Source organism: Bolinopsis microptera, chromosome 4 (assembly GCF_026151205.1).
Source record: "Bolinopsis microptera isolate Bmic1 chromosome 4, MBARI_Bmic_1.0, whole genome shotgun sequence".
NCBI classification, from domain to species: domain Eukaryota; kingdom Metazoa; phylum Ctenophora; class Tentaculata; order Lobata; family Bolinopsidae; genus Bolinopsis; species Bolinopsis microptera.
In genome coordinates this window covers 3,662,851-3,683,849 of record NC_087075.1, presented here as the reverse complement: position 1 = coordinate 3,683,849, position 20,999 = coordinate 3,662,851, and the positions used below count along the sequence as shown (strand labels likewise).

Genomic DNA, 20,999 nt, shown 5'->3' with positions numbered 1-20,999 from the left:
ATCTGGCTTGCCGGATTTGAGATTGAAATCCGGCAAGATCCGGTCCGGCAGCCAAAACCCCAATCCGGTCGGTTCCTAAGCCCAATTTAGCCAAATTCCCCGAACATGCCCAAAACCCAACAAACATTATACATAGTTACATAGAAATATACACGATATTCAATTCAATATGGAATTAACTGGGCGGCGCTCGGCCTGTCACTCCGCCATATCTGCATGCTGATAGTTATAAACAGTGAAGACTGGGGTCCCCAGGGTATATGAAATATGATAAAATACGCCATAACGGATCTGGAAATTGAGCGGCCATATACACAAAAGAAAACCGGCCGCATTTTTGTTTATTCTACGTTCTCTTCGTTCAAGAAGAAAAATGTCGGAGGATACGAAATGACAGCAGCTCTTTATATCCTTCCACAAAGTCAGAATAGTGATCTATTGCATGCCAATCCATTGTATCTGTCCATCGCTCTTATCAATCATTGGACCCGTTCTTTAGGAGTGCCAGTACAATATCACTAATGCAGCTTCTTTCCTGTCACGTGATGAGCTTGTGAAACTTTCCGTGAAGCTTGAAGTTGAAGCTTGAAGTTTGGCAAATGCCGTTTTTGAGAATAATTGTATTGATTTTCTCTTCCGATACTCGAGTTTGCCGCTATACATTTAGTTTATGATATAAATCCATTTATTAACATTATAATCTGAATTAAACTTGCTTTCTGTTAGATTTTGATATTTCAAACTTGTTTTTTGTAAGTATAAAATAAGCTTCTTATACATAGATAAGATAAGTGGAAAAGAAACTTTTCGGAATTAAATGAGGATATATATCCTGCTGACTTTATTGGGAACGCTCGCTAAAGAATCGACGTCATTTGGGATTAGTAAGTACTGGTTTTAAATTAATATAATGCAAGGGGTACTGTACATGTAATCATCGTGTTTCTTTTTCAAACAAAGTATTCCAATAAACTAATTTAGTTTTTCTCGTAAACTTGCTAAACCAATTAACTCACAACTTACCAAAATCATGAATATTAAATATTTATCGAAGAACTGGTGAGTATGTAAATTAGCGCCTCGATATCAATTGATATGGTTAAGTTTATCAATCGCTTGTTGATAATCAGTTGATATGGTTGAATCGCTTGTTGATAATCACTAACTCTCACATTCACAGATTGGGATTTTGACGAAGCCTCAGACGTGGACTATGAATCTACAGTGGAGTGTGCCTCCCCACTTATAGCAGTAGACGGGTTATGTAGTAAGTATGCCTTCTTCTCTTTCTCATTGTTTTACGTCGCCAAACTAATAATCAAGTATCTCAGTTTCTACGCATAATACTGATGTTTATCCTTTCTTTAACACCACGTGTTCTTTAATTAACACCACGTGTTCTCCCAGAGGAGTGCTCAGCTGGAACCTACATCGGCACCTCAGACTGTATTGACTGTCCGATTGGTACCTACACAGACACAGTCAGTCAGACCTCCTGTACTGCCTGTGGAGGTGGGACCAGCACAATGAGTATCGGCTCCACCGCCTCCAGTGACTGCATAGGTTAGTTATATCGACTGGTTCAGGGTATTTGTTTAGGTTCATTACTAATTATTCAGTATTGTCCACGGATGAATTTTCTTTATCTTCTCGTAACTAAATCAACATATTTCCGTTGCATTATAGTAAAACAACACGTTACCTTCTTTTTCAGCCGTATGCACGGTCCCCACTGCAACCTTCTCGAGCGGTATGTATCCACTTGCTGGAACTAACGTGGCAACTGGTACCACAATTACCACATTCTGCCAGAATGAGTACTATATCGATGGTCAGAGTACTAAAACGGAAGCCTGCAGCACCACACCTACTAGTTGTAGTAGTAAGTGATTTTACATATTTTCTTTTAAACTTTGGTTACAATTGGTTACCAATGGTTACTAACGATTACTATTGATTACTTATGGTTATTAATGGTTACTAATGGTTACTAATGGTTACTAATGGTTACTAATGGTTACTAATGGTTACTATTGGTTACTAATGAATCTTCTCCCAGAGGTGACAACAACAATTGGACAGAGCGGCTACTTCACAGCTGGATCTAACGTCCAGCTGACTTGTACTGTAGTTACTGGCGACACTCCTACTTTAAACGATCACTCTAAATGCTCTTGGACCAAAGAAGGCAGTTCCATTGCCAATTCCGGCGGGGCCTCGTTTAGGTATGTCAATAATCTTAGTGACAGTTGATTTAGGCACTCTAATTCTTTAAAATCACGCACCGCTGGTAATTGCCAGGAACTTGAAATTTCAGTTTCTGATTTTACCTCTCTCAGTGCTCACACTACTGCTGCTAACACATACGAGTGTGTGCAGACATTATCTGGAGTGACCTCCAGTAGCGCAGGTATCTACGCTTGTTCTGCTGTTATTGCCTCCAGAACTGAAAGTGCCATCTGTATACCAACTGCTACCCTCAATGTTCTGAGTAAGTTTATTGTCTCTTAGTTTATAATGTTGCACTGATCAGTGTTAGAAGTAACTTGTTGTAAGATTAGTAGTCTCATTGCTTCCTCATTAATATGTTTCTAATAAAGCATTTCATCTAACTGACACTCTACTTCAGCTCTCACATACGACACGGCACAAGTAGTAGATATCCTAGGAGTATCTATTCAGTTAACGTGTACAGCAACCATGCCAACCCCTCTTAGCGCTATACTTACCTTCGAGTGGGAGAGAGATGGAACCTTAGTTACATCAGGTGAGTTGTCAGGTGGTGTGATGTCATGTCAGGTGGTGTGACGTCATGTCAGGTGGTATGACGTCATGTCAGGTGGTGTGACGTCATGTCAGGTGGAGTGAGATTGGAAAATTGTTTGCAGCAGACTCTGGTCTAATAGTCAATATATTTAGAACTAGAACAATCATACCAAGTTGACTTCGTTGGGCCTTGGACACTTAAGACGATGATTACAAAAGTTTTCCTTGTGTTTGAGTTAAACAAATATTAAAACAGGTGTGGTCTCTGACACATACGGAACAACACGTGACAGTGTGTTGACTCTATCTCCCCTGGCAAGTACTGACACTGCAAAGTACAAGTGTTTTGCTACCTACAGTAACATCGGAGTCCTGGAGTCTTCAGAAAAACAAGTCGTCGCTGTCTGTAAGTTTGTGTGTTAACTTTACCTTTTCAGTAGTTGTTATTTATATTTATCAAACTCTATCATTTACCCAAAAACATTGGGATGCTCACAAACCTTCATTGGACTTAAGTATAAGTCTGAGGGCTGGGTTCTTGTCAGTCACTGGTCGTTTGTGACGCCACACGTCACGTGATTTTACACCATGTGACGTCATCATGACGCTATCGTGACGTCATGTTAACTGTGACGTCACGTGAGTTGTAAGTATAAGTCTGAGGTCTAGGTTCCTGTCAGTCACTGGTCGTTTGTGACGCCACACGTCACGTGATTTTACACCATGTGACGTCATCATGACGCTATCGTGACGTCATGTTAACTGTGACGTCACGTGAGTTGTAAGTATAAGTCTGAGGGCTAGGTTCCTGTCAGTCACTGGTCGTTTGTGACGCCACACGTCACGTGATTTTACACCATGTGACGTCATCATGACGCTATCGTGACGTCATGTTAACTGTGACGTCACGTGAGTTGTAAGTATAAGTCTGAGGGCTAGGTACTGGTCGTTTGTGACGCCACACTATACGACTCGTATCCTATTACTGCGGTGACCAAGAGCTCAGGAATTGGAAAAATGTCAAAAATCATGACTTAATTTTTAGTGCATTTTTAGTGACGATTCTTTCATGTTATTAATGTGGCACTGTATAAAGATTTATATGTTGGAAATATACGAGATCATCAGAAGATGATCGGAAATATTCTGGAACGAATTGAAATATACCTATCAGTTGGAACATAGGAATGATGACTGCCTGGTTAGGCGGTATGGGTGAAAAATTGGTCAGCCACAAAGGACACCTAGTGGGACTCAAAAATGTCAAAACTCCTTTGCAAGCTCGTTGTGAGGACTGTGGGTAAATCGGGTTTTTTTTTGACGGATCTGTCTGTACTATAATTGGTGGGGGTTGTAAATTGTAATAAGTTGTGGTTCTGAATGTTGGGGTTTATAATTCAAATATTTGCAGATATCGCGACGCCTATACCTAACAGACAAGCAGTAGCAGGAACCAGTATTACCCTTACCTGTATAACGTACGGTACAGCTCAGACCATCACTTGGACTACACCTCAAGGATCAAATGGTGGCTCACAAACAAGCTCCTCCACTACTGACGGCGTCAAAACGTAAGGAGAGAGCCTTTTCTTTCTGTTTTAGGCCTACTTTGTGTTTTAGGCCTACTTTGTGTTTTAGGCCTACTTTGTGTTTTAGGCCTACTTTGTGTTTTAGGCCTACTATTACTAAATATTGGAAATAATTATAATTATCATTGCAAATCTGCGTCATCAGAAAGGCTCGCAGGGAAGTCGGTAAACGTTAATGAAATTTGTCTGCCAATATCTCGATTGTGAGACTGGAAGAGTAATGACAAATGATACATAAGATCATCACAAATACGTTTAGTACTTCCTAACACTGCGTCACCAAATATTATAAGAATGTTCACTGCTTCAAACTTCAAGTTAAACGCACCTAGAAGATAACCTTAGTTCTTTGCAGAACCGTTCAACAGTTTATGTTTTTGTTGTTTACTCAGACAAGAGCATTTTTACATTGGCCCTAAGTTATACAACAAAACGATCAACATTATTAACCAGGACATAAAAAACATCACGATCACTTGCCTACAAGACAAATTCTTAAATTCATTCAAGTCTACATAACAGTCAACAACAATTTTCTTACTACACAAGCACTTGAGCCGAATGAATAGGACTGGAACGATTCAAATTTCGTACTTTTAGAAACTTAAATAATTTGGTGCAACATCACCAAACACAAAACGTTTACCTTTAAATATGACTATCTTTATCAAATGTTCTCTGTTTAGTTCTAAATTTATGTCAAGAGGTAAGAAGATAAGAGTTATCTAAAAATTTGTAATAGTAGGTAATATCTAAATTTGCTAATAGCGTTATCATATTGATGCATGTGTGCATATATTTATATTTGATTTAATTTATATTTGATTGTAATTAAAGATTTTCGATGGGCCAAATTGGCCCATTAAATAAAAAAAAAAAAAAAATACACAATATTTTTTGTGAAAGTTGATTTCGAGATAGCAGTTTGAGTTTTGACCAACAAACTACGACCGGTGACCGAACTTTTGAAGGGGTCCCGGACACCAACCGGCGAACTGCTCCCGCGGGGCAGCCACGCCCATATTTGGTCCAAATTAGGCCCAATTTTACAAAATACCCTGAACAAGTCCAAAACCCAGGTTTTAGATGATATACTTGTAGCGAATGGTCTCCTGAACTCATTAGGACGGAGCGTCCTAATAACTAAATAACTAAATAACTAAATAACTAAATAACTAAATAACTAAATAACTAAATAACTAAATAACTAAATAACTAAATAACTAAATAACTAAATAACTAAATAACTAAATAACTAAATAACTAAATAACTAAATAACTAAATAACTAAATAACTAAATAACTAAATAACTAAATAACTAAATAAATAAATAACTAAATAACTAAGCAACTAAATAACTAAGCAACTAACTAACTAAATAACTAAATAAATAAATAACTAAATAACTAAATAACTAAATAACTAAATAACTAAATAACTAAATAACTAAATAACTAAATAACTAAATAACTAAATAACTAAATAACTAAATAACTAAATAACTAAATAACTAAATAAATAAATAACTAAATAACTAAATAACTTAATTACTTAATTACCAAATTATTCAATTACTCAATTACTTAATTACTTAATTACTTAATTTATAACTACTCAGCTTGACGAACGAGCTAGTGTTAGCAAATGTTGAAAGTGCTACACACGACGGAGCGTATACCTGTGTTGTAGTCAATGCTGGTAAAACTGTCACTTCATCCGGCAACCTAAACGTTTACGGTAAGTCCACACATATTGACTGACACTGTGTCATGAACATTTTGGCAACCGCTCTTTTATGAAAATTGTTCCCTTTATTCAAAATAGTCACAATTTTATGGAAACACCCTGTAAATCCATCATGAGTATTTTGCTGAGCTTATCTTGCTTAAAACTCGAATACATTTCAGTGGATGGTTGGCGGTCCACACAGTCAGATATTGTTGGAGTTGTGGGTAGCGACATCGTATTGACTCTTAATGCAGACACTTACGGACCCGATGCAACAAAATTCAAATCAATAGCGTGGTACCACGACGGTAACGGGATACATTCTGGTGAGTCACTACACATACTTTACCGTTGCAGATATTGCAGATATTGCAGATATTGCAGATATTGCAGATATTGCAGATATTGCAGATATTGCAGATATTGCAGATATTGCAGATATTGCAGATATTGCAGATATTGCAGATATTGCAGATATTGCAGATATTGCAGATATTGCAGATATTGCAGATATTGCAGATATTGCAGATATTGCAGATATTGCAGATATTGCAGATATTGCAGATATTGCAGATATTGCAGATATTGCAGATATTGCAGATATTGCAGATATTGCAGATATTGCAGATATTGCAGATATTGCAGATATTGCAGATATTGCAGATATTGCAGATATTGCAGATATTGCAGATATTGCAGATATTGCAGATATTGCAAATATTGCAGATATTGCAAATATTGCAAATGTTGCAGATATTGCAATGTCTGCATGCAGACATTGCAGATATTGCAGATATTGTAGATATTGCAGATATTGCAGATATTGCAGATATTGCAGATATTGCAGATATTGCAGATATTGCAGATATTGCAGATATTGCAGATATTGCAGATATTGCAGATATTGCAGATATTGCAGATATTGCAGATATTGCAGATATTGCAGATATTGCAGATATTGCAGATATTGCAGATATTGCAGATATTGCATATATTCACTATTTGATAAACCTGCTGCAGTCAAAACTGACTAGCAATTTAATCTAAGTGTCTGACAAAAACTACTAGGAGCTTGTTCGTTTACTATAGTAGCAGGGAGTAGTTGAGATGTACACGATTTCTGACAACACAGGGTTGTATGTTGGGTCATTCTAAACCAAAATCGTTTAGGTGCACAATTTGTTTCGCTGTAGACAACCCTACAGGGCAAATTTTCTAAATTACCCTCAGTCGCGTATACGGGATTTTTGTATTTCGGCTCCTGAAGGTCATAGAGACTTCATTTTTTACTTAAAATTACTGCAATGGCCACATTTATCTACAAATTATTAATCAATGTATGGTCTAAAATTGTTTGTTTCCGAGATTTCTGCAAAAAACTAATTTTAAGCTCAGGCGTAAGCACAAATTTCATCAAATTTGTATCTCAGCTAGTTTGAGGGTCTTAGAGACTTAAACTTTGGCTTGAAATGACCGCAATGCTCATGTTTATATTGACACTATATAAAAGGCCCAAAATGCTTACTTTTGGAAAAAATCCAGAAAAACTGATTTTCACTGGGGCGAGTGAAAAAAATCTACTCTAGAAGCTTATTGAAATCGAGTATGCAGTTTGATGTTTACCACTTTTCTAGAAACTAGGTCCTTTGTAAGGTCATTCTGAGTCAGAATTGATAAGGTACGCAATTTCTATCAGTAGTTCCAACCCTAGGGGGAAATTTCTAAATTACCATCAGGCGTAAATATATGACTTTTGTATCTCGGCTTCTGAACGTTGTAAGAGACTCTCTTTAAGCCAAAACTAACTGCAAAGGCCACATTAACATACAAGCTATAAAGCAACATAGGGTTTATAGTGCTTAGTTTTTGGAGATATTTATTAAAAACTGTTTTAACATTTGTGCATCGTAAAATAGTAACATCAAACATGTACTTAATTTTGGTATCCTGGACTAAAAAAGTCTTACAGACAATTTACTTGCAACACAGCAAGTAATCAACTCCATAACAGGTTAGAATGAGCGTTCTGAATAACACTATCATTATAAACCCCTCCGGCTTAGAATAAGATTCTGATAATCCCGGCTCCCGCTAGATAGATTCTGATAATCCCGGCTCCCGCTGTTAGTTTTTTCCCGCTGAATAAATAACCCCGCACAGCTTCTATAATCCCGCCCCGCTAATTTGGCTCAACAAGATTTGTTTTGTATTGATATTCCATGATAATTTCAACCGCGCACTGTCACGTGTTCTGATGACGTGTATCACGTGACTAACTACTACGACGCGCATTGGTAAAAAATGTCACGTGATCTATGGCTTTATGTAAGAACTATACATACACTTGATCTACGTATCGGTCTAATTGCAGGCGCTGGCAAAACTCCAGCACACTGCGTACATTACTTAAACTCTTACATTACTTGGACCAGTTAGTTCCAGAACTTGTCTCGACGGTTACATTTGTCCGGTTAATTTTGTCGTAGCAATTGCCCAACTCGACGCCCCTATCGATATTCATTCAACGTTCTGACTGAGGAATAATGTTTAGATATAACGCCAATTTTCAAAAGTCATAGTACCTTAGTTGTATTTTATTTGGTAGTATAATATACTCCCCAATTCCAATTCATATTTTCCATACTGATCTCGCATAAAGTGGAATATTGATATTCCACTTTTGATCTAATAAAGGTAGTATTTCAATAATTATTTGCAAATATAAATATACTAGCTGGGATTTGAGTTATCACTTGAGCAATCTGAATAACACTATCATTATCACCCTGTAATGTGGAATATTTTGATCTGATATAAACATTGAACATATTGGGAGGAGGGAAGGTCCGTATTGCTTGATGATAGGTATGGTAGATGGTGGGATAAACTCGCTTAGTTTATTCAGAAAAAGTCAAAAATTATGGACAGGTTTTTCGGTTTACTGGGACAACAGCTTGATTTGGACCAGTCCAAATATTAAAAAACTGTTATTTCAGGGGTTGAGTACAAGATTACAGCGATTGAGTACAAGATTACTTACTCTATATGGAATGGTATGATCGCAAAAAGTACAAGCCCTCAGTTTGTTAGCATTAAAGGATCAAATGGAGCTGAACAGCTGAACATCTGTGTAATGCAGACTTCAATGTAATCAACCAAGATGTTATGTGTGTTTTTGAGAGTGATATTGACATCGGGGATTACGAATGTATATCTCTGAGGAATGGAGGAAATGATGGACTTGATCTAATAAAGGTAGTATTTCAATAATTATTTGCAAATGTAATAGCTGGGATTTGAGTTATCACTAGAGCAATCTTTTGCACATAGAAACTCGCTCAAACTTACAAAGATTATTCGTCCTATAATCACCATACTTTATGGAAAGTTTCAAGAAAATCGCACGGTAGGATCCGACATAAACTATTGTCCGAATAACATATTTTCTGAGTCGGACAGATGTCGCCCAATCTGCTCAAGGTGCACACTATATTTGCAAAATAATGCCACAATGCCTTTCTCGGCTTCAAGCTAAGCTTATCAGAGGTTTTTGCTAAATTTTAACTGAAATCAACCAGGTGTTAGTGCAAATAGACGGTACAGTGACACACACAATTGTTCCTGAAGGAGGTGCAGACTATATACGTCTGGACACGGATTATGTTGACACCAAGGAGTTCTGTACATCTGGTAAGACTAACGTATCTTATTTCTAGCATTTTTGATAAATGCATGTACATAATAATAATAATAACCTCATATAGTAAAATCTACTTCTAGTTCCCTTCAATTCTGCTACGTCCACTCTAGCTCTTTCTAGCATTCTCTGAATGCTACTTCCTGAATCCTGCTCTATGTAGCTTCCACCAACACCCAATAATTGTTGTTATGCTACCACTAACACCTGAAAATCCTAGCCCTATCCAGCAACCTCAAAACTTACTCCTATTCTTTTCAGCTATCACTAGCAACTGCAAATTCTAGCACTATCCAGCAAGCTCAGACTACTTTCTAATTCTGCTCAAATTAGTAGCATTTAGAGGTTGCTAGAAATAGCAGGTTTCCTCTTTCTCAATGAGCTGAAAATTGTATAATGCAGCTGTGGCAGCCGGAAAAAGCCAGAATGGTGGTAAGGCAAGAGGTAGCTTAAGTTAAGTTTGCTAGAAAGAGCAGAGATTGGAGGGGCCAGGGCGACTTGCAGTAGTATTTAAATATATGTAGCCGAAATAGGTGAAAAGAGCTGGAATTGGTGGTTTCTGCCCACTGGTAGTGGTGGTACCTGTATAGAGCAGGAGGTAGCATTTAGAGGTTTCCAAAAAAGTGCTAAAATTATAACGTGCTGGTGGTAGCTGTGTAGAATAGGCATGACATGGAGATAGCAGAATTAAAGGTAGCTAGAAGTATATTCTACTTCATGAGGTGGGATTGAAGTTGATTAGCCATAATAGTCAAACAGTACTGGAGAGAGCCCAACTTGTGGTAGCTATAACGAGATAGTTAGTTGAATCCTTAATACTGAACCTTAATACACAGTACCCTCTCCAGGTATTGTATCTCCGACTACTCATACTACAGCTACCCTCACTTTATCCTCCGTCATTATCTCTGATACTGGTAAGAAATTTAACTTTTAAATTACATTATTGTTAACTGGTCACACAAAACGAATTTTTCAGTTGGACCAATCAAGCAGAAAACGGTATATAACAAGTAAAATGAAACGGTTATTCACGAGGAAAGTAATGAAGTTAGCTTGTTAACCACTGTACTATTCTCAGGTTATTATTGGTGCGTCATTACCTACGAAGATATTAAAGCCATAACCTCCGACATCATCAGAGTCTTTATAGAAGGTTTGTGTAATTTTATTGTGTAAATTCAATTATCATCCATTCTGAATCTTTTCTTTTTCTTATTTTTCTCTGATTGCTTAAAATTAATTTGACATCAGACACATATAGAGTTTTGGGGAGTCGATATAAGTTTGCAAACAATAATCTAAATCCTCTGCAGGAGTAATAACACCCCCGGTCCACACTGTGGGGGACCTAGGAGAATCTGCGACCTTCACTGCAGTATTCACTGGACAAACCACCACGTCAGCCCCAACCTGGGCAAAGAAGGCTCTTACCACCGGAGCCTCCTATGATGCTAACATCCCCAGATCAACAATAACCCAAGCTTATGACTCATCCACCCTCAGCTGGACCTCCAAACTAGTTATATCAACTCTGGAAACGGCTGATGAGGCTGCGTACGCGTGTACGATAATCTACGCCAGTTCAAATCAGAAGACGACAACTGATGCTGCGCTATCTGTCTCTCGTAAGTCATTGTCCTTTTATCTTGTGATGCTTAGTTCTAGCAAAACATCTTCTAACTGTGTTTTCATCTGTTGTAAATTGAAACGTGGATATCATTTAATAACACACTTGTTTTGTCAGACGCGGCAGTAGAACCCGCGTACGGGTTTGTGGGTAGTTCTTTAACACTGACAGCCAAGATAACGGCTAATGAGGAGGCGACCAACATCGTGTGGTTCAAAAACAGCGCCCATATGGCTGATGTAAGTTTCGCTGAAACTATGGGATTTTTATATTAGTTTCATATTATATAATTCCAGTAACTAGTCTCAGTTTCCTATTATATAATTCCAGTAACTAGTCTCAGTTTCCTATTATATAATTCCAGTAACTAGTCTCAGTTTCCTATTATATAATTCCAGTAACTAGTCTCAGTTTCCTATTATATATTCAGTAACTAGTCTCAGTTTCATATTATATAATTCCAGTAACTAGTCTCAGTTTCATATTATATAATTCCAGTAACTAGTCTCAGTTTCATATTATATAATTCCAGTAACTAGTCTCAGTTTCCTATTATATAATTCCAGTAACTAGTCTCAGTTTCCTATTATATAATTCCAGTAACTAGTCTCAGTTTCATATTATATAATTCCAGTAACTAGTCTCAGTTTCCTATTATATAATTCCAGTAACTAGTCTCAGCTTCCTATTATATAATTCCAGTAACTAGTCTCAGTTTCATATTATATAATTCCAGTAACTAGTCTCAGTTTCCTATATAATTCCAGTAACTAGTCTCAGTTTCCTATTATATAATTCCAGTAACTAGTCTCAGACCTCAGTTTCATATTATATAATTCCAGTAACTAGTCTCAGTTTCCTATTATATAATTCCAGTAACTAGTCTCAGTTTCCTATTATATAATTCCAGTAACTAGTCTCAGTTTCCTATTATATAATTCCAGTAACTAGTCTCAGACCTCAGTTTCATATTATATAATTCCAGTAACTAGTCTCAGTTTCCTATTATATAATTCCAGTAACTAGTCTCAGTTTCCTATTATATAATTCCAGTAACTAGTCTCAGTTTCCTATTATATAATTCCAGTAACTAGTCTCAGTTTCCTATTATATAATTCCAGTAACTAGTCTCACTTTACTACATAAATGTATTTTATAATTTCAGTAAATTAAAATATAGTCTCAGTTTCTATATAATTTTAGATAGATTTTGCTTCCAAGGATAGGATTATACGAAGTGGGATAGCCCATTAAATCATCCTGAAAAAATGTGTCCTAAACTATTCTCATTTTCAGACGATAAATAACGTCTATGACGTCGGAACAGGAGTCACAACTTCTGAAATCGTATTCGGGTCTGCGGTCTCCGCTGGAGACATCACCAGTACCTACAAGGTCACCGCAGAGCTCAACATCGCCAGGGTTACCGTTCAGTCCCCTGAGATAACTCTTAACCAGATTGGTGAGTCATTTCCCTATCTCATATTCAATGAAGCGAACTATACGGGCTAATCTCTATTATACTTAATGTTTTCTATACCTGTTTATCTGGAGAACTAACCACGTGATATACCTGTTTATCTGGAGAACTAACCACGTGATATACCTGTTTATCTGGAGAACTAACCACGTGATATACTGTTTATCTAGGAGAACTACCACGTGATATACCTGTTTATCTGGAGAACTAACCACGTGATAGATAACCTGTTTATCTGGAGAACTAACCACGTCGATATACCTGTTTATCTGGAGAACTAACCACGTGATATACCTGTTATATGGAGAAACTAACCATGTGAAATACCTGTTTATCTGGAGAACTAACCACGTGATATACCTGTTTATCTGGAGAACTAACCTCGCTGATATACCTGTTTATATGGAGAAACTAACCACGTGATATACCTGTTATCTGGAGAACTAACCACGTGATATACCTGTTTATCTGGAGAACTAACCACGTGATATACCTGTTTATCTGGAGAACTAACCACGTGATATACCTGTTTATCTGGAGAACTAACCACGTGATATACCTGTTTATATGGAGAACTAACCACGTGATATACCTGTTTATCTGGAGAACTAACCTCGTGATATACCTGTTTATCTGGAGAACTAACCACGTGATATACCTGTTATCTGGAGAACTAACCACGTGAATATACCTGTTTATCTGGAGAACTAACCACGTGATATACCTGTTTATCTGGAGAACTAACCATGTGATATACCTGTTTTATATGGAGAACTAACCACGTGATATACCTGTTTATCTGGAGAACTAACCACGTGATATACCTGTTTATCTGGAGAACTATACCACGTGATATACCTGTTTATCTGGAGAACTAACCACGTGATATACCTGTTTATCTGGAGAACTAACCACGTGATATACCTGTTTATCTGGAGAACTAACCACGTGATTACCTGTTTATCTGGAGAACTAACCACGTGATAATACCTGTTTTATCTGGAGAACTAACCACGTGATATACCTGTTTATCTGGAGAACTAACCACGTGATATACCTGTTTATCTGGAGAACTAACCACGTGATATACCTGTTTATCTGGAGAACTAACCATGTGATATACCTGTTTATATGGAGAACTAACCACGTGATATACCTGTTTATCTGGAGAACTAACCACGTGATATACCTGTTTATCTGGAGAACTAACCACGTGATATACCTGTTTATCTGGAGAACTAACCACGTGATATACCTGTTTATCTGGAGAACTAACCACGTGATATACCTGTTTATCTGGAGAACTAACCACGTGATATACCTGTTTATCTGGAGAACTAACCACGTGATATACCTGTTTATCTGGAGAACTAACCACGTGATATACCTGTTTATCTGGAGAACTAACCACGTGATATACCTGTTTATCTGGAGAACTAACCACGTGATATACCTGTTTTATCTGGAGAACTAACCACGTGATATACCTGTTTATCTGGAGAACTAACCACGTGATATACCTGTTTATCTGGAGAACTAACCACGTGATATACCTGTTTATCTGGAGAACTAACCACGTGATATACCTGTTTATCTGGAGAACTAACCACGTGATATACCTGTTTATCTGGAGAACTAACCACGTGATATTCAGCTATAACTGAGAACCCGACGGGAGGAGATTACACTGTGGGTGGTCAGGGTACCCTCACCTGCAAGTTCGGACCTTCCACTGTCTCCACATTTGCTACCCCGACCATCAAATGGGTCAGAACCACTGACAACTTCGAATTCGACGGGTTAGTGCTCCTTCATTAAGATGTTTGAAATACTGACATTCACTCAATTGGCATGATATTACAAAGTCTAGTATAGCAGTATTTCTGAACAATTAGTGGCATATTTTTTAGTATTCCTCAACAATTAGTGAGTTATTTGTAGTATTCCTCAACAATTAGTGACTTATTCATGGTTCCACATCAGAACAATAGAGGACACGTTTGATAACTCGGTCTACACCTCACTGATGAAAATATTCCCGGCTGCTGTTGGTGACGCGGGGATCTGGAAGTGCGTTGTGACCCTCCAGGACTTTACTGGATCTATTGAGAGTTCTACTGCTACTGTTACTGTATCAGGTGAGCGGTTAATTGTACTGGCCAGCTTTTATTACGATTTATCACGATTTTACTCAGACAGATTGTTAAGGTACCAACTTTTGGAGATCGAATCCACGTACTGATGTACACAGGAGACAATCTACCATTGTTTTTTTTGTTCACTGTACCATAGCTCTGCTTGACACTAAGCCATCATGATATATGTTGTTACGCCAACTTTTATACTCATGGGAAATTATATCAGCATTAGAGTTGAAAAGTCAAAAACCCCCCACTAAATAAACCCCCCACTAGATAAACCCCCCACTAGATAACCCCACACTAAATAAACCCCCCACTAGATAACCTCCCACTAAATAAACCCCCACTAAATAAACCCCCCGCTAGAATAACCCCCCACTCAATAAACCCCCCACTAGATAAACCCCCACTAGATAAACCCCCACTAAATAAACCCCCACTAAATAAACCACCCGCTAGATAACCCCCCACTAGATAAAACCCCCACTAGATAAACCCCCCACTAGATAACCCCCCACTAAATAAACCCCCCGCTAGATAACCCCCCACTAAATAAACCCCCGCTAGATAACCCCCCACTAGATAACTGATAAACCCCCCACTAAATAAACCCCCACTAATAAACCCCCCGTTAGATAATCCCCACTAAATAAACCCCCACTAAATAACCCCCACTAAATAAACCCCCACTAGATAAACCCCCACTAGATAACCCCCCACTAAATAAACCCCCCGCTAGATAACCCCCCACTAAATAAACCCCCCGCTAGATAACCCCCCACTAGATAACTGATAAACCCCCCACTAAATAAACCCCCCACTAAATAAACCCCCCGCTAGATAACCCCCCACTAAATAAACCCCCACTAAATAACCCCCCACTAAATAAACCCCCCCACTAGATAACCCCCCGCTAAATAAACCCCCACTAAATAACCCCCACTAAATAAACCCCCCACTAGATAACCCCCACTAAATAAACCCCCACTAAATAAACCCCCCACTAGATAACCCCACACTAAATAAACCCCCACTAAATAAACCCCCCACTAAATAAACCCCCACTAAATAACCCCCACTAAATAAACCCCCACTGAATAACCCCCCACTAAATAAACCCCCCGCTAGATAACCCCCCACTAAATAAACCCCCCGCTAGATAACCCCCCACTAGATAACTGATAAACCCCCCACTAAATAAACCCCCACTAAATAATCCCCCCGCTAGATAACCCCCCACTAAATAAACCCCCACTAAATAACCCCCACTAAATAAACCCCCCACTAGATAACCCCCCACTAAATAAACCCCCACTAAATAACCCCCACTAAATAAACCCCCACTAGATAACCCCCACTAAATAAACCCCCACTAAATAAACCCCCCACTAGATAACCCCCCACTAAATAAACCCCTCACTAGATAAACCCCCACTAAATAAACCCCCACTAAATAACCCCCACTAAATAAACCCCCACTGAATAAACCCCCCGCTAGATAACCCCACACTAAATAAACCCCCACTAAATAAACCCCCACTAAATAAACCCCCACTAGATAAACCCCCACTGAATAACCCCCCCCCCGCCAGGAATAATCACATCTCCGACCTCTGACAATGTCGTACAAGGAGCTCTTGTAACCTTATCCTGTGTTGCCTCCACCCTGACAGAGCCGACTGTGGTCTGGAAAGAAGGACTTAGCTCCGAAAATACAGTAACAGCTGGATCGGGAACCTCCATAACTAACACTTACTCTGGCACTTCCTTCACCAGGTGACTATTAATTTTCATGTTGTTAATTTTATCTTATATATCTTAAATCTTTTCAAAGAATACATGATTATACAGAAATGAATGAATTTAAATAAATCCAGAATACAAGAAGAAAACCAATCTAGCCCCAGTTAACAGAAGCCCGGTATCCCGAAAGAGAGTCACCAAAACACGAAATTATGCAGTAATGAATACCACACCCGCAATAAGATTGGGCCCTTGCATATAAAGTGCTGTTAATGCTGTTAACTTTGTTAATGTTGTTAACGTTGTTAACGTTGTTAACGTTGTTATTTATTTTAAAGATCCCACGCGCACCACTCTCAACTTCCTGAAAAGTTCCACTAACAAAGAAATCGACTTTAACTTTATCCTTATTTCAGCGTGTTGATATTTCAATACACTGTGTCCACTACAGACACTTACGTGTGTGAAGTAACGGATTCCTCCACCACCTACACATCTTCAAAAGCCAACTTCAGCCCCCTCGGTTAGTACTCTTTCACCACCTACACATCTTCACAAGACAACCTCACCCCCTCGGTTAGTACTCTTTCACCACCTACACATCTTCACAAGCCAACCTCATCTCCCTGGGTTAGTACTCTTCCACCACCTACACATCTTCACAAGACAACCTCATCCCCTCGGTTAGTACTCTTTCACCACCTACACATCTTCACAAGCCAACCTCACCCCCTCGGTTAGTACTCTTCCACCACCTACACATCTTCACAAGCCAACCTCATCCCCCTCGGTTAGTACTTTTCCACCACCTACACATCTTCACAAGCCAACCTCATCCCCTCGTTTAGTACTCTTCCACCACCTACACATCTTCACAAGCCAACCCCACCCCCTCGGTTAGTACTCTTCCACCACCTACCTACACATCTTCAAAACCAAGCCCTCCCCCTCTGTTTAGTACTCTTCACCCACCTACACTCTTCACAAGCCAACCCTCACCCCCTCGGTTAGTACTCTTCCACCACCTACACATCTTCACAAGCCAACCTCATCCCCCTCGGTAGTACTCTTCCACCACCTACACATCTTCACAAGCCAACCTCACCCCCTCGGTTAGTACTCTTCCACCACCTACACATCTTCACAAGCCAACCTCATCCCCTCGTTTAGTACTCTTCCACCACCTACACATCTTCAAAAGCCAACCTCAACCCCCTCGTTTAGTACTCTTCCACCACCTACACATCTTCACAAGCCAACCTCATCCCCCTCGGTTAGTACTCTTCCACCACCTACACATCTTCACAAGCCAACCTCACCCCCTCGGTTAGTACTCTTCCACCACCTACACATCTTCACAAGCCAACCTCATCCCCCTCGGTTAGTACACCATTTTGTTATTACTTGGAACTGTAAGTATTATAACTTGGAACTGTAAGTATTATTACTTGGAACTGTAAGCATTATTACTTGGAACTGTAAGTATTATAACTTGGAACTGTAAGTATTATTACTTGGAACTACAAGTATTATTACTTGGAACTGTAAGTGTTATTACTTGGAACTGTAAGTATTATTACTTGGAACTACAAGTATTATTGCTTGGAACTGTAAGTGTTATTACTTGGAACTATAAGTATTATAACTTGGAACTGTAAGTGTTATTACTCGGAACTGTAAGCATTATTACTTGGAACTGTAAGTATTATAACTTGGAACTGTAAGTGTTATTACTCGGAACTGTAAGTATTATAACTTGGAACTACAAGTATTATTACTTGGAACTACAAGTATTATTACTTGGAACTGTAAGTATTATCACTTGGAACTGTAAGTATTATTACTTGGAACTACAAGTATTATTACTTGGAACTGTAAGTGTTATTACTTGGAACTGTAAGTATTATAACTTGGAACTGTAAGTATTATTACTTGGAACTGTAAGTGTTATTACTCGGAACTGTAAGTATTATTACTTGGAACTGTAAGTATTATTACTTGGAACTGTAAATGTTATTACTTGGAACTACAAGTATTATTACTCAAATTTAACACTGCCACTTCCAGTGATCACGAGTCAGCCTGCGGCTGTGATAGCAAAGTCCGGTGACTCCCAAGCAGGTCCTATTTCTTGCACCGCCTCCGATCACAGCTCCCTTACTATTTCCTGGTTTAAGGTAGGTCCATTTATCCTCTGGATTTGATTCTATGTTTGATTCTATGTTAGATTCTGTGTATGATTCTATGTATGATTCTATGTTTGATTATATGTTTTTTGCATAATAATTTTGGTATTGGCGACGCTATGGATATAAGTCCTAAAATCCATGACATTATGCAAAGCAAGCTTCGCTATAGTTACTAGTTGCTATAAGTATAGGTACCAGTGGCTATAGTTACTAGTTGCTATAGTTACTAGTTGCTAAAGTTACTAGTTGCTATAGTTACTAGTTGCTATAGTTACTAGTTGATTTATTTACTAGGTGCTATAGTTACTAGTTGCTAGTGTTACTAGTTGCTACTTGCTATAGTTACTTAAGTTGCAATAGTAACAAATGTTTTGTTTGTGGATTACCAATATTTTGGTGATACAAGTTTGAGTTGAAGGCAGTTCTAGCGTAGTACTCATGCCGTACAGTCATTGTTCTGCCTTCGTCGTCATTAAATTGTGCGACATTTTCAGGGAAACATTTCAATGAAAGAATATTATATCTATAATCTAAACCCAGTTAAATTTACTCTCTTTTGTTAAATTTACTCTTTTTTGTTACATTTACCCTCTTTTGTCACTAGAACTTTATTTTCTATTATTTAGAAAACATGCAGGATAGATAACGGTTACTACTTACTAGTTGCTATAGTTACAAGATAGATAACAGTTCCTCTCTCACAGGGAAGTACTGAACTGACGGATACTAATAAATACTCCTTCTCGACCACTTCCGGTGTAGGAGAAATGACGGTGATAAACGATGTGAATATAGGTAAACAGATAAACAGTCTGACAATGCAATGTTATGTGTCACGTTTGCAGTGTCACGTGCAATGCCACGTGCCAAGTTTGCAGTGTCACTTGCAATGCCACGTGTCAAGTGTGCAGTGTCACGTGCAATGCCACGTGTCAAGTGTGCAGTGTCACGTGCAATGCCACGTGTCAAGTGTTCACCTTCCCACCAGTCATCTTGTTTCTTGTTCTGAAACTCGGTGCTTTTAAATTTAATGCCTTGATGATGCAGATTGTTGATATGTTTATCATTCTATTATTACCTTATTACATTTTATATGTAATAAATTAATACATATTTGTAATATATATTAATACATATAAATTAATTAAATAAAAAACAGCCTCTCCTCAACCTATCAATTATTGCATAACATATATTTATTTTAAATGTATAATGTGGTATTAACCAGTTGCTATAGTTACTAACTGATATTAATGTTACTAGTTGCTATAGTTCCTAGTTGCTATAGTTTCTAGTTGCTATAGTTACTAATTGCTAAAGTTACTAGTTGTTATAGTTACTAGTTTAAATTTATAATAAGGTATTTTTATCACATCTCCCCAGACGATGCAGGTGACTACTACTGCAAGGCAGAGTACGCACTGAATGGGAACTTCAACGGGGGTAGCTTGACCTCTAACTCCGGAACTCTCGATATTATCAGTACGTTGTCTTATAACTTTATAAGCTCTAAAAGTAAAATAACGTTTAAATCTAATTATTACTTACATTTATTGCCAAATATAAACCAATTCATTCAAGACTAAAAGTAAAAACTAAGAATGACATGCATTTTTCCAGGCATTGTTGACGAACCGTCTATACTAACATTATTATTCAATACTGGAATATTCAATACAGCGTACTCTCTTCCTCCGTGTGTTGCAATTGGGCCCAAAGAGGCTGACACAGCTATCTGGTAAATATGAAACAAATATTTTGTAACACTTTACCAAGAGGCTGACACAGCTACCTGGTAAATATGAAGCAAACATTTTGTAACATTTTCCCAGTTTCCTAATAAAGTCCCTGTCTTAATGTCTCGAGTATTATAATTAAAGATAACTGGATTTGTTTACAGGACTTCCGATGCAGATTTGACCGCAACCACTTCCACCAAGACGTATGATCCTAACACCAAAAAGACCACGACCACTCTATCGTGGGCATCTATACCGGTACAATTTAAATAATAAGAATTTTACTGTAAATTCTT

The 20,999-nt window shown here is 38.1% G+C and overlaps 2 protein-coding genes across 2 annotated transcripts in view; both read left to right on the top strand.

Moving 5' to 3' along the window:
* Positions 1 to 786: 786 nt before the first annotated feature.
* Positions 787 to 9,235, top strand: LOC134813956 (hemicentin-1-like). Its single transcript, XM_063821907.1, has 12 exons — positions 787 to 884; positions 1,181 to 1,267; positions 1,408 to 1,563; positions 1,715 to 1,882; positions 2,060 to 2,225; positions 2,340 to 2,491; positions 2,630 to 2,767; positions 3,023 to 3,172; positions 4,178 to 4,337; positions 5,975 to 6,093; positions 6,264 to 6,410; positions 9,081 to 9,235. Exons 1-12 carry the CDS (start codon positions 818 to 820, stop codon positions 9,233 to 9,235), a joined length of 1,665 nt encoding a protein of 554 aa, XP_063677977.1. The 5' UTR covers positions 787 to 817.
* Positions 9,236 to 9,249: 14 nt separating this feature from the next.
* LOC134814365 (titin-like) overlaps positions 9,250 to 20,999 on the top strand; it is a 31,612-nt gene continuing 19,862 nt past the window's right edge. Inside the window, exons 1-16 of the mRNA XM_063822463.1 lie at positions 9,250 to 9,339; positions 9,663 to 9,774; positions 10,630 to 10,698; positions 10,863 to 10,937; positions 11,098 to 11,409; positions 11,529 to 11,650; positions 12,708 to 12,873; positions 14,546 to 14,690; positions 14,875 to 15,029; positions 16,625 to 16,808; positions 17,192 to 17,298; positions 18,843 to 18,952; positions 19,669 to 19,759; positions 20,348 to 20,446; positions 20,585 to 20,702; positions 20,865 to 20,961. Of these exons, the coding sequence (XP_063678533.1) occupies positions 9,250 to 9,339; positions 9,663 to 9,774; positions 10,630 to 10,698; positions 10,863 to 10,937; positions 11,098 to 11,409; positions 11,529 to 11,650; positions 12,708 to 12,873; positions 14,546 to 14,690; positions 14,875 to 15,029; positions 16,625 to 16,808; positions 17,192 to 17,298; positions 18,843 to 18,952; positions 19,669 to 19,759; positions 20,348 to 20,446; positions 20,585 to 20,702; positions 20,865 to 20,961 (2,052 nt within the window). The remainder of the gene's footprint in view (positions 9,340 to 9,662; positions 9,775 to 10,629; positions 10,699 to 10,862; positions 10,938 to 11,097; positions 11,410 to 11,528; positions 11,651 to 12,707; positions 12,874 to 14,545; positions 14,691 to 14,874; positions 15,030 to 16,624; positions 16,809 to 17,191; positions 17,299 to 18,842; positions 18,953 to 19,668; positions 19,760 to 20,347; positions 20,447 to 20,584; positions 20,703 to 20,864; positions 20,962 to 20,999) is intronic.